General features: G+C 45.2%; 2 protein-coding genes across 3 annotated transcripts in view; one reads left to right on the top strand and one right to left on the bottom strand.

Annotated features, from left to right (window-relative positions):
* Positions 1-4,336, bottom strand: part of ankrd11 (ankyrin repeat domain 11) — a 105,881-nt gene extending 101,545 nt beyond the window's left edge. For both annotated transcript variants that reach the window (XM_047580839.1, XM_047580840.1), the window contains exon 1: positions 3,710-4,336. The gene's annotated coding sequence lies outside the window, so the exon portion shown is untranslated. The remainder of the gene's footprint in view (positions 1-3,709) is intronic.
* Positions 4,337-5,981: 1,645 nt separating this feature from the next.
* Positions 5,982-12,960, top strand: spg7 (SPG7 matrix AAA peptidase subunit, paraplegin). Its single transcript, XM_047580844.1, has 17 exons — positions 5,982-6,533; positions 7,491-7,593; positions 7,690-7,779; positions 7,853-8,094; positions 8,177-8,316; positions 8,388-8,490; positions 8,582-8,707; positions 8,795-8,957; positions 9,226-9,399; positions 9,483-9,607; positions 10,192-10,294; positions 10,386-10,496; positions 10,600-10,715; positions 10,946-11,102; positions 11,642-11,805; positions 11,927-12,004; positions 12,083-12,960. The coding sequence occupies exons 1-17, from the start codon at positions 6,342-6,344 to the stop codon at positions 12,287-12,289; spliced, it is 2,394 nt and encodes a 797-aa protein (XP_047436800.1). The 5' UTR covers positions 5,982-6,341; the 3' UTR covers positions 12,290-12,960.
* The last annotated feature ends 68 nt before the right edge of the window (positions 12,961-13,028 follow it).

The following is a 13,028-nucleotide window of genomic DNA, read 5'->3' as shown; positions in this document are numbered from 1 at the left end:
TAAAAAAGCACATTTGTGGAGAAGCAGCAGCAGCAGCAGCAGCAGCAGCAGCAGCAGCAGCAGCGCCGGAGTAGAGAACCTTTCCCTTTGATGTGCAAGAGACTCGGGGAACAGAAAACATTATCGAGAAGAGTGGTGGTGGTGCGGCGGAGGGAGTAAGACGAACCCTCACACGAGTTAAAGACGCCATCAACCATCAGGACCTCCTACACCCCCCGAAAATGAGGCTCCACGGTCCCAGAGGGGGGGAACAGCAGGATCGGGGGCCCGCCATTTTGTTCCATTTCGCTTCGAGGATAGAGGAGGGGGGCAAAAGGACCAGGCTGAATTTCAAAGGGGCTTCAGATGCCATTTGAGTATCCGCGCCGAGATTGTGCCGGTGGAACGGCGGCTATAAAAGATTTACACGACTCGAAACAGGGTGGAAGAAGAGAGAGAGAGGCCTCGGCGCGGGAGAAAATGAAAGGCAGAGGCAGACAGAAAAGAGGCAAGAAATAGGAGTAGCCATGCTTGTTTACCTAAAAGGACCACACTCTCAGTGCAGGAGGGGGATGGGAGTGGAGAAACAGAAAGCAGAGTGGGTGCAGGAGTTGAAGCTAAAGGCTTCTTTTCCATCTCACAGCCGGCGCCGCCGCCAGATTCATCAATCTATCTGGACTGTGAGGAGAGGATTTTGTGTCTGTATTCCGGGAGGAAAAAATAAAAATGCAAAGTGTGGTGTCTGAGATTAAACATCACACGAGAAAATGCAACCAAAACAAACGTCGTGCAACTTTGATGGATGAAACTAAAGGGACAGGACGAGCTACAGATTAAATACATGTGCAGCACATTATTTGCGTAAATGACCAGATGGAAACGTTCAATGTGCCGGTCGGTCCATCTATGGCCGACTTATTGACCTGAAATACTTAGGCATGACTGTTCACTGATGACTCACGTAACCGTCAGAAGCAATAATGCGAATATTCTGCGCTGCCTTGAAAAAAACGACCTCTTTTGTTTGGGTGTTTTGACTGTTTGGTCAAACTCTTGTACCTGTGCAAACATCGGAATCAAACATAAACTCCCAACTTACACAAGAAACTCGAAACGCGAACTGTTGAAGAGGCTAAAAGAGCAATCGGGTCAACAAAAAACAAACAGGTAATAAAATTCTGCTTTGGGTTCCCCCTGGATGACGGAGCGGTTCCCCTAAATGTTGTTTACGCTCTGGAAAGCGGTCGACGCGTGGGGGGGGGGGGGGCCTACGGTGCCTGTGACGTACACGTTAAAACGCCACTAAATCACCAGACAGCGACGAGTCGGAAGTCTGCACTTCACCGAGAAAAAGGAGCAGCTTGCGTTGCAGTTTAAAACTAATAAAGTGCAGATAAACTGTTCGCTGAAATCAACGCGGCACAGGGAAGACGCCCGAGTAGATGATGTGTAGGAGGCTGAAGAACTTTCTGTGCTGGCTACGGCTGAGCTACGTGAACACAGGAAAAGCTTTTTGGATGAATGGTAGCGGCCTGCATCTCTAACACGGCTATAAATTAAGATTTATCGTAAACGCTCTTGCGCCTTGAATTAGCGACCGACACGTCGCTGTCACAGCAAACAAACGTACTTTTCGTTTCCACCGCGCCGCGTGTCATTCAGCGATTCTGACATATTTTCACTAGGTCACAAATAATCCACGATAATCCTCCAGCCCGACAGTCCAGTCAGCCGAACACACCAATCAAGACGGTCTTGTTCTCGTGCTTTCGCTTTTATCGTGGCTTTGGCACGGGCGCGCGGGCTTTCGTTTACCTTCACCCTTCGCCTCGTAGCCACTTAAAAAACGTGTCAGAATCAGTCGGACGATACGGGTCTCTACAAAAAAGGGCCCCGAGTGTGGAGAAGAGGGAAAAAGGAGTAAAAGTGTGGCAACGCTTCAGGACGTGGGCTGACGTACGAGCAAACCCGGGCGGTTGACCAGCCGTGGTGCGTGCAGGTCAGAACATTTCCCACATCTGGGGGGAGGGGGTGAAAAAAAAATGAGTCTGAAGAGACAAACGTAGAAACACTGTCTGCCTTTCTTTCCAGAGCTCACGACCTTTCTAACCCCAACAGAAACCCCATTTCCTGTTGCAGGCAGAGCCTTCGTTCTCTGGTACCACTTATAGGAACAGAGGCAAAAATCTAACCACCGCTAATGGGGAAAAAAGTGGGACACGTAGTTTCGGGAGAATTGCGTATTAGTAGGTTGTTTGAGTTATTACTCAATAATCAACAATTACACTGATTGGTGACACATTAACAACAGTCGGCGGCGACGGTTGGTTAACATACGACCAGACCAGATTTGCTCCGCGACTCTTTAGTTTATATGCAAATTCCACACAATCCAAACAATCGTCCAAAAAAAAAAAAAAAGCGATAACAGATCAAACCGAGGCGCTGACTGTAGCGCAGACAAATAAAAACCTACGCAAGCTCAAGGGAGACAGAGATATGCATCACTGCCTCTGCAGTGTAGTCAACACGAACGCCCCAACAAGCTGAAACACTCTCAGTGTCTTGGTGGAAAACACCACCAGCAGCGGCGGCGGCACTGCAGTGTTTTCCTCAGCACTGGTACTGCGCCAAAGCGCCGAGCATCTCCTTCCGTGTGCCACTTCTTCGCCTACAGCTCGTCTCGAATCCCACCACCACCACCACCACCACCACCACGTTGCGCCCCACCTTTACATATATACACACACATTATTCAACGCAGAACACACACGCTCCACCGAAACAACTCAATTTGAGATGGTTATCCATCTGCACACACACACACACACACACACACATGTACGCACACCCCTGGTTAGGTTAGGCTGCCAACTGTGTGCAGACACTTATTGGTGAATTTGTGGGGGAAACGTCAAAGCGTTCTTCAAAACACACTCACACACTGGTATTTAGCTCTGACAAGCCTGATGCATTTCTTTACTTCATGGCTACACATCCGTTTTTTTTGCAGAAGAGCTACATGGATGAAAGGCAGGCAAGGGTGACTTCACGCCAGGAATTTATGCAACCGTGCAAACCTAACAGTTAGTATTGGGTTGGTTCAACTGGGAAATACAACAAAAAAAAAAAAAAGAAAAAAGTGCCATTTAAGATAAATAAAAAAAAAATAATTAAGGTCAAAGTTTGGGTGCATCCATGAGGAAAGGTGCCATGTATTGTGCTAAAATCTGGTGGAACCAGTCTTGCCTATGCAATAAAAACATATTATTACTACTTAAAAAAAAAACACACACACCACACAGACACTGATTCTCGCACGCTGCTTGCAGGGAGGACGTACGTGGAGACGTGAAAGCGAAAGATATTCACTTTTAGTTTTTTTTAAGTGTTCTCATCAGGCATGAAGCCAAATCAAATCCCCCCTGAAAAACAGCTTATGATTCTGCACGTTGCCTCAATGTTAGATTCACTTGTCAGCCTCAGCATTTTTTTTTTTACGGGGGGAAGGAATTAAAAACAACAACACAAAAAACGCACGCCATGTTTGAAATGCTTTACCTCCTAAGCAACTAAATATACTGAAAGTTGACCTTTGTTGCGACACAACCTCGAGTTAACCCACAGGGGCCAGAGAGAGAGTCGGTTTGTTGTTGTTGTTCCTTAGCAAAAAAAAAAAAAAAAAAAATGGGGAAAATGCTTTGCAGCAGCGCAAACATAGGAGACTCACCTCTGCCTCGAAATTTCCACAAATTCAAATATCTGAATGTTTTCGGCCGATGCTGGATGGTCCCATTTGTTGTTTCAGCACAGGCTGGTCCGGAGACATCCGCATAAACCCGCGGCGACGACCATCGCAGCTCGAAAGCAGCTCAACAGAATCGCTCGTTTAAAAAAAAAAAAAAAAAAAAAAAAAAAAAAAGAGAACCGTGTAGAGCAACAAACAAGACGTCCAAAGAAAAACAGGCTAAAATATCCAGGAGAACGCGGCTACAGCGCGGCTATCTCATCGTCACGGCGAGCTACGAACCTTTAGCAGTCCGTACGTGTAACGGGGGACTCGCTTGGACAAACGTAAGCCATCAAAAGATCATATTTTTGTTTCGGTTTAATCCTTCTCCGCCAACCCATTCGAGACGTTTTCGAGCGGCCTTTGACTCCAGTGCGTGTGTGTGGACGAACAGGACGGAAACGCATCCGGGATGAAAGGCGGGCGCTGATTGGCTGCGGCGCGGTGGGCGGTTACCTCCTTCGGCGCATGAAGGAAACCGGGCGCCATTTTGGATCCGCGCGGCGGCCCGTCCTCGCATGAGAACAACGGCGAGCTGGGCTCCAACGTGGCCGACCACAGTTTACAGTTTCAAACGCGAGACCACACTCCATTATATAGTTGGAGGAGCGAGAAAAGGAAATGGAGTACAGGGGCACTGGGTGCACTCGTTTTTTGTTTTGTTTTTTTTGTGTTAGATTTCTAAACAACGTAATTACCACGAATCGTTGTTTATACGTTTAAGTTTCTCACGGGTTATTTAAAATAGGACGGTAGGCGTGTCCTGCATAAATAAACACTGATTACTGAAAGATTGTTAATACAAAAAAATAATTGTGTTAAAAGTTGGTAGCATCTGATTTACCAACATGTAATAGATATAATATATAAGTATATATATTTATAAATGTGTATACTCAGTATTACATTTATTAAGGTGTATTTTTTAATTTATTTTTTGATATAAGACCCGAAATTCAGTGCAGGGGTCAGAGACGTTGACTAGATGGAGCAGCACGCCTGTGAACAAACCTAACGCACCCACGGCCGTAATGAAACGCGAAGGGATGATACACAGGCTCCTATTGGCTGAAAGAAAATGTCCCTAATTTCTATTGGTTTATTCCTCGTGTCATTCAAACTGACCCATACGCGTCTCTTTTCGTAAAAGTGCATCTGCGCTTATTGTCAGCCTGGGCGGCGGGGTTATGCGTGTTTGCATGTTTTGTAATTACTAAAGGCTCCCACCATCTGGTTTAAAGTGACTGGTGCACATTTAGATAAAAAAGGAGGACGGAGACATTTAAAATATCCAGTTTGAATATGTGGCGCAGACTGTGGTGCGTGCGGGACGCATAAGGGCCGCGTAATTCTCCGTCTTTATTCACCTTACATGTTATGTAATGTCTTACTAATGACAACCGGATGTGTTTAGGTGTCTAAATTTAGTTGAGTCTACCGAACTGGACCAATGTGCACTGAAATAAAAAAAAATAATAATAAAAAAAAGCGCCACTCAATTAACTTAACCAATAGCGCCCTTTGCTGGAGAACCACCACATACACCAAGATAAATAAACAAATAAATAAACCAAAATAAAATAGGATATTAATGCCGGGGTAAATTAATGTGTACGGGGATGCTCAGTCAGCAAATTACAATACGACAATGCAATGCACTTGCAAATAAAGAGTAAAATATATCGGCAAAATATATAAATAAGGTGAATGAGTAGGGGCTGATGGGCTAAAAAACATTGTACATGGTTTTAGCAGCAGTGAAAAGTACTACTTATGAACAAGAACTGGTTGATATTGCAGATAGATGTTTTTTCTTGATTCTGAAAATATGTTACATGTGGCCCTGAGGAAAAATAAATAAATAAATAAATCCATATAATGTTTACCGCCAAAATCAATAGTTGCAGCTGTCCTTGCAAGTGAAGGTGTAGGAATTTAATCCACTTATATTCATAAATAAAACACGAATAGTATTCGATTTTATATTTCTCTCTGATTGAAATCCAAGCAGACAATGTTTGGGAAATAAAACATAAATAATTTATTCAGTTTTATTAATGGAACCAATTATGTGATATACATTCAATAATAGTTTTAACAACTCGGAAGAATTTAGTATGTATTAAAAAATGATGGATAAGAGCATAAAAAAACAAGCGTAAAGCGCCTCCGCCATATTGCGTAAATCCTGCGCAAACGTCTGCGCAGCTGGCAGGTCCTTGAAGATTAAAACAAAGGGTTAAAGTTCAAAGTTCGAACTAAAATATCTTATTTAATATTCCACGCAAATTCAACATACATTTTTATAAAGCAACGACTAGAAAATAAATATGAAACCAAATTCAAAATAATTAATTTATAAATATATATTTTTTATGTTTAGTTTTTTTCAACCTGCCAGGGCGCAGGAAGTACATAACTGACATTAGCACCGTTGAATAACAAGCTAGCTCCGAACTGGGACGTAAACAAACGTCTCGTAACACTCATTTTTACCTTCAAGAGGACACGCCGATAGCTATGGGACTGCAGTTGCTGAGTTAATGTCTGGGTAAAACTGATACTTAGCACCATGTCAGCGTTGTTGTTGTTGCCGCACGGTGCTAGAGTTTGTAGAAAGTACAGCAGAGGGTTGTTGTGGTCGGGCTCCAGGCGGAGCTGCCATGTATCCAGCGATGGCGTCAAACGTGTCCTGTCCAGGTTTGCTCATGTCAACTCCAAACCAGGGCGGATATTTACGAGTCCACCGCAGAGACTCATTCAGGTAAGACATAATAATAATAATAAAATGATAATACACCCGGCTGCTTTCTACTGCTGACATTGAGGTTAAAAAGAGAACTACACCGATTAGCCATAACATTATGACCACTGACGGGTGGGGTGAATAACATTGAGCATCTTGTGACAATTCAGTGTCCACTTGGGAAACTTTAAGACCTAATTTAGACATAACCTAGACCAGACCAGGCTGGACCAGTCCATTACCCCACCAGGATGCTAAAATGCTTTAGGAACAACCTGCCTCAAAACAAAACAAACAAACAAAAAAAGAAATCACAAGGTGTTGACCTGGCCTCCAAATCCACTAGATTCCAAACTGATCCAGAGTATCTGTGGGATGATGATCCACAGAGGATCCTCCCCTTTAACCCACAGGACGCAAAATCCCCACTGACAGATTTCAGATGCAGAGCATCTGAGCTTCGACATCAACCGGCTTTTTTTTCAGCAAGAAAAGGAAAGCGCCGTGTCTGCCACCGCCTTCGGTCTGCAGGTTTCAGCTTCAAACTCAGGTTTAGCTGAAGAAAACATGAGTATGTTGCCATGGTAACTGGCTCAGCATCAAGCTGAACCAGCTTCCTGAAACTGAAAACCCAGAGCTTCCTTCAACTCTGAATGAATCAACTCTCAAGACCTGCTTTCTCAAACTTAATCCATCCCTAAACGATATTAGGGAGGTGGTCATAATGTTGTGCCTGGTCGGTGTAAGGTCACCGTTACCGTGGAGACATAATTGCGTCTGCTCAGACGTAGGACTTGCCTCTCACACTGACGTAAATGTTGTCCCACTGAGATGCAATTATAAAATTCAGGTAACTGCTTTATTGTTTCTGCTTCCGTTCACTCGTGCATCGTGTTGCATCGTGATTAAGGTTTTATCGTGCAGACTTTTACCTTTTTTATCCTTGTTTTTTTCACCCCAATATTTCCATTTCAGAGTCTTCTCCACAGACCTTTGGGACCGGGCACGGATGAACTTAGCAGGGTGTTAATTAGAAACAACCTGCTACGGAACCCCGTTGGTTTAGTAAATCTATTAGGTAATAAACTCATTTTGTCGTATTATGATCACATGCTTGTATGTTTTACCACGATGAGCCTGCTACGTTTGAAACCCCCTCTCTGTTTGATGTCAGGCGCAACAAACTTCTTCAGTACGTCTCAGTCTAAACAAAAGCAAAATAAAAGTGATGGACCAAAGGGGAAAACTCCAGAAGAAGATGAAGGTAAAGATGATTCATTGTTTAAAAAATGGTTTGAAACGAAAGCTGGGAGCCTAATTTTGAATTCGCCTCTCAGAGGAGAAGAAACGTCGGGAGCACAGGGAACAGATGTACCGGGAGCGGCTGCGGATCCTCGTCATCACGGCCTTCCTGTTGAGCTTGCTGCACAGCATGAACGACAGCGGCAGCAACATCTCTTGGAACGACTTCGTCAATGAGATGCTGGCCAAGGGGGAGGTGGCGCGCGTGCAAGTCTCTCCCGAGAGCGACATCGTGGAAATCTACCTCCATCACGGGGCGATAATCTTCGGGAGGCCCGTACGTTGCGCAGATGCGGTTGGCAACCAACCTGAACGGTGGTGGCAGGCGCGCACGCTAACTTCCTGTCTCGCTTTTGCAGAGGCTGACGCTCACGTACAGAATGCAGGTCGCCAACATCGACAAATTCGAGGAGAAGCTGAGAGCTGCTGAGGAAGAGCTGAACATCGACCCTAAGGACAGAATCACGGTGTCCTACAAACGCACAGGCTTCTTTAGAAAGTAAGAACTTTTCTGACATTTAATTAATGCTTAATGCAAGATCTTATGCCACGTGTTTTCTGTTTCTGCAGTGCAGTCTACGCTCTAGGGATGGCTGCTATCGGAGTGGCCATCCTCTGGTACATCTTTCGTCTGGCGGGCATGGGCGGCAGAGAAGGCGGCTTCAGCGCTTTCGTGAGCGGCACACGACACGCAGCGACGCGCATTATGTTTTGCATGCTAATTAAACTTCTTACTAAATTGCACGTCGCTACACACCCAACAGAATCAGCTGAAGATGGCCAAGTTCACCATAGTGGACGGGAAATCGCGCAAAGGCGTGAGCTTCAAAGACGTGGCGGGTTTGCATGAGGCAAAGATGGAGGTGAAGGAATTTGTTGACTACCTCAAGGTGAGAAGTTATTGTTTATTCCTCGAGTTTAGTTATTTAGCCGTACAATCACTCTTTGACTCACCCCGGCGGCTGCTTCCTCATCAGAGCCCAGAGCGATACCTGCAGCTGGGAGCCAAAGTTCCCAAAGGTGCGCTGCTGCTCGGGCCTCCAGGATGTGGGAAGACCCTGCTGGGTAAGGCGGTGGCGACCGAGGCCCAGGTTCCCTTCCTGGCTATGGCTGGCTCAGAGTTCGTGGAGGTCATCGGAGGTATGAACAGATACCACCTGCAAGTAATATAACATGGAGACAATCAAAAGCCTTTATGTGGCAGCCTTATACCATATTTTTTTATATATACTTTTGTATATTTCATACATTGTACCTCACTTTTATATTAATTTTGACCCTTTTTGCTCACTGTAATTCCTACTAGATACCTAATTTCCCACGGGATGAATAAAGCATCCATCCCTCCATCAGTTTTCTGTCGCTCCTCGGGTTTAATTTGTCTTCTCGTCCTCGTGTTTGCGTGCAGGCCTGGGTGCCGCCCGAGTCAGGAGCCTGTTCAAGGAGGCTCGCGCCCGTGCGCCCTGCATCGTGTACATCGACGAGATCGACGCCGTGGGAAAGATGCGCTCCACCAACATGTCCGGTTTCTCCAACACCGAAGAGGAGCAGACTCTCAACCAGCTGCTGGTGGAGATGGACGGTGAGTGCAACATTTCTGATGTTCGCTTGTCAAAATGCTGTCAGACTTCTCATTTCATTTACCAACACTTCTTCGTTTCGCAGGAATGGGAACGACAGACCACGTCATCGTCCTTGCTTCCACTAACAGGGCAGACATCTTGGACAATGCTCTCATGAGACCAGGCAGATTGGACAGACACATCTTCATAGATCTGCCCACGCTGCAGGTTGTTTCGAGCGCATGTTGTTTCCACCGACGTTCTCATTCTTCTTTCCACGTTTTTAGTTATTTTTACATTTTAACAAATAAATGCAACCATGTGCAAATGTTACATAAGCTGTATTTAATTCTGCAGAACTGTAGTTTCAAGCTGCTTCATGATACACCGATCAGCCACAACATTATGACCACCGACAGGAGAAGTAAATAACATTTAAACCATCTTGTGACAATAAATGATGTTCTGCTGGGAAACTTTTGGACCTGGCATTCATTCGTATAGATGTTACTTAGACATGTAGCACCCACCTAGACCAGACCAGGGACCCCCCACCCTACAACAATGACACACACACAAAAACACTTTAGGAAAAACTAAAAAAAGTGTCTGTGGGATGATCCACAGAGGCCCCTCCCCTCAGGCCCCGAAGGTGGTCATAATGTTATGCCTGATCGGTGTATTTGACATCTATGACATGGTTGACGTCATTATTTGGTTTTGCTCTTCAAGAGTTCCCCTCATTGTTGTGTACGTATTTATAACGCAACATCAGGTCATAATCTTTATCATTATCTTCCGTCTTCTTTCAGGAGAGGAAAGAAATCTTCGAGCAGCATCTGAAGATCCTGAAGCTGACCCAACCCGCCAATTTCTACTCTCTGCGTCTGGCTGAGTTCACGCCTGGTTTCAGCGGTACATGCACATCTGCTTTTCTGTCCCGTGGAGAATGATGACAATAACCGTCTCCGTAAATAAACGTGATCTCGTCTTTTTCTCTCCGTAGGCGCGGACATCGCCAACATCTGCAACGAAGCGGCTCTCCACGCCGCCAGGGAGGGCTTCAAGTCCATCGACACGTTCAACTTTGAGTATGCGGTGGAGAGGGTGATAGCAGGTGCAGCAGGCGGTTTAAAGAAATCCATTTCACTTGTCTCTGTTTCCACGCTGGAGGAAAAAAAAAAAATCACACGAAAACCCGCGTATATGTGTGTTCACAGGAAGCGTAAAGAAGAATAAGATCCTGTCGAAGGAGGAGCAGAGGGTGGTTGCCTTCCATGAATCTGGACACGCCTTAGTGGGGTGGCTGCTGGAGCACACGGAGGCCGTCATGAAGGTAAAACACTTCCGTCTCATAAAGTATTTACTCTATTTACACTTGAAGAAGGACAATAATATAATAGATTTAATCAAAAACTACCCTATGTGATGTACTTACTATTTAAATAAAATGAAGGAGGACATGGATGGACACGGAAAACCCAAAGCAGAAGAACCGAGGTTTCACATTTAGTTATTTTCAGCCTTATAAATCTCAGGGCTAAAAATAAGCGTTTCATTTTTCAGGTGTCCATCGCCCCGAGGACAAACGCAGCCCTGGGATTCGCTCAGATTTTACCCCGCGACCAGTTCATGTTCACCAAAGAGCAGCTGTTTGAGCGGATGTGCATGGCTCTGGGAGGCAGAACTGCAGAGGCCATCACCTTCAACAAGGTCACAACAGGTACCGTCCTCCGTCCTACGGCCTGATCAGACCGTAACATTATGACCACCTTCCTAATAGGTCTCCAGAACACTCGCGAGTCATCAGAGAATGGTCGGTGGTTTTAATGTTGTGGCTGATCGGTCTATGCTGTATATTTATTATTTATTAGTTCATTGAATTGGGACAATGCACATTAATCAACACTGATGCATTAGACGTCAGTGTTAATGCGCCGGATTTGGCACAAATGCTAATTTTCAGCTGCATTCTCAAAGCAGCTACACAACAGAGACAGAGAAGACTGTAAAACAACAATCATACAACAGACAATGACAGAACCAGCAAGAGCATTTAACACTTTGAAGATGAGACGGACTATAATCTACAAAGATTTGGTAGCTGTCTAGATTATTTAGCACATCACAATAATGAAAGTGAGGGGGTTTCCAGTCTAAAATTTCCACATCACACGTGTGTTTCACTTTCTTCTTGTGGACGCTTCTAAAATCAAGCATCTAAAAATGTTGTAAAAAACGTCTTTCCCTCCGTATCTAAAGGAGCTCAGGACGACCTGCGGAAGGTGACACGCGTGGCCTACTCCATGGTGAAGCAGTACGGCATGTGCGACAGCGTCGGACAGGTTTCCTTCCCGGACACGGAGGAGGAAGGGGCCGTCGGGCGCCGTCCTTTCAGCCAGGGGCTGCAGCACCAGATGGATCATGTGCGTTTCTAAAATTGGATTAGTTCTCTCCCCCCTCCTGAAATAGCACAAGTTGATATAATAAAGCTTCGGTTGTAGCGTTGTTTAGAACTTAATTGGGTTGTGTTTCTGGTTCTTTCAGGAGGCTAAGATGCTGATCGCCCGAGCGTACAGACGTACAGAGAAGCTGCTACAAGAGAACAGAGACAAGCTCACTCTGGTCAGTTTTTCCCTCCTTATTAAGTGTAACTTTTTTTCTCAGTACTTTACCTTTAAATATTTGTCTTTGTCTTTCCAGTTGGCCAACGCGCTGTTGGAGCGCGAGGTGGTGAACTACGAGGACATCGAGGCCCTGCTGGGGCCGCCGCCCTTCGGCCCCAAGAAGATGATTCTCCCCCAGAGCTGGTTGGAGGCCGAGAGGGACAAACAAGACACGGGAGAGGACGAACCTCAGCCACCGCCACGCAAGCACCCGGAAGACGACGGGAATCCTCAGGTGGTCTGATGTTACGCTGAATGTCTCCAAACTCCTGAAGCTATTTAGGTTTAGGTTCATCAATTTGTTTTTTTGTTTTGTTTTTTTTTCTTTATAAAACCAGGCACTGCTTCCTCACTGTGAAGCTTTATATTTCTAATCTACTGCTAATAGTAAAAGTGCTAATGATGCACCAGATCTGATCATGTTGCGCAAATATACTGTTTCATATAAAGGTTACAAGCATTTCCTTGGAGAAAAGTACGATATTCCACATATGCAGCCGACATGTTACCGTTTTTCTGTGCTGTCAGAGGTGACGTGCGCCGGATGCAGTGACGTATTAGCTCAGGTCACGCACACACTGAGGTCTGCGTTACTGTGGAGTGAGCTGCAGTTAAGATTTATGTCAGATTGCAGAGTGTAATAGATACTTAGAAACGTTTTGTCTGCGCTGGGGCGGGAGCCGTACGGAGCTGCTCTTCACTCAAGATGAAAAAACTGCTTTTACGTTTTGAAAATGCTCCTGGAAGCCTGGAAAGTAAAGCAGCAGGTTAAGGAAGTAAGGTGGAAAGGTTCAGAGTGGGGGGGTTGGGTACAGGTTGACTTTGACTATGTCCTGGTTAGGTCGCTCCTGATTTTGAAGAATGGTGTGAACAATATGTAAATAAAGTTTTATTTAAATAAAGTGTGTTACAGTATTTGAGTGGTTACAGCTAAACACCTGTGTGTCATTGCTGTGGGGGGGGGTCTGGTCTGGTCTGGTCTA

This window comes from Mugil cephalus, chromosome 3, assembly GCF_022458985.1.
Source record: "Mugil cephalus isolate CIBA_MC_2020 chromosome 3, CIBA_Mcephalus_1.1, whole genome shotgun sequence".
Classification (NCBI taxonomy): Eukaryota; Metazoa; Chordata; class Actinopteri; order Mugiliformes; family Mugilidae; genus Mugil; species Mugil cephalus.
Note: the sequence above shows the minus strand (reverse complement) of the source record. Positions and strands in the feature narration are given on the sequence as shown.

Excerpts from the sequence above, each read along its gene's own strand:
- spg7 (XM_047580844.1), top strand. The coding sequence starts at position 6,342 with ATGTCAGCGTTGTTGTTGTTGCCGCACGGTGCTAGAGTTTGTAGAAAG. Across the intron at positions 6,534-7,490 it reads CACCGCAGAGACTCATTCAG|AGTCTTCTCCACAGACCTTT; the intron begins GTAAGACATAAT and ends TTTCCATTTCAG. Across the intron at positions 8,491-8,581 it reads AAGGCGGCTTCAGCGCTTTC|AATCAGCTGAAGATGGCCAA; the intron begins GTGAGCGGCACA and ends CACACCCAACAG.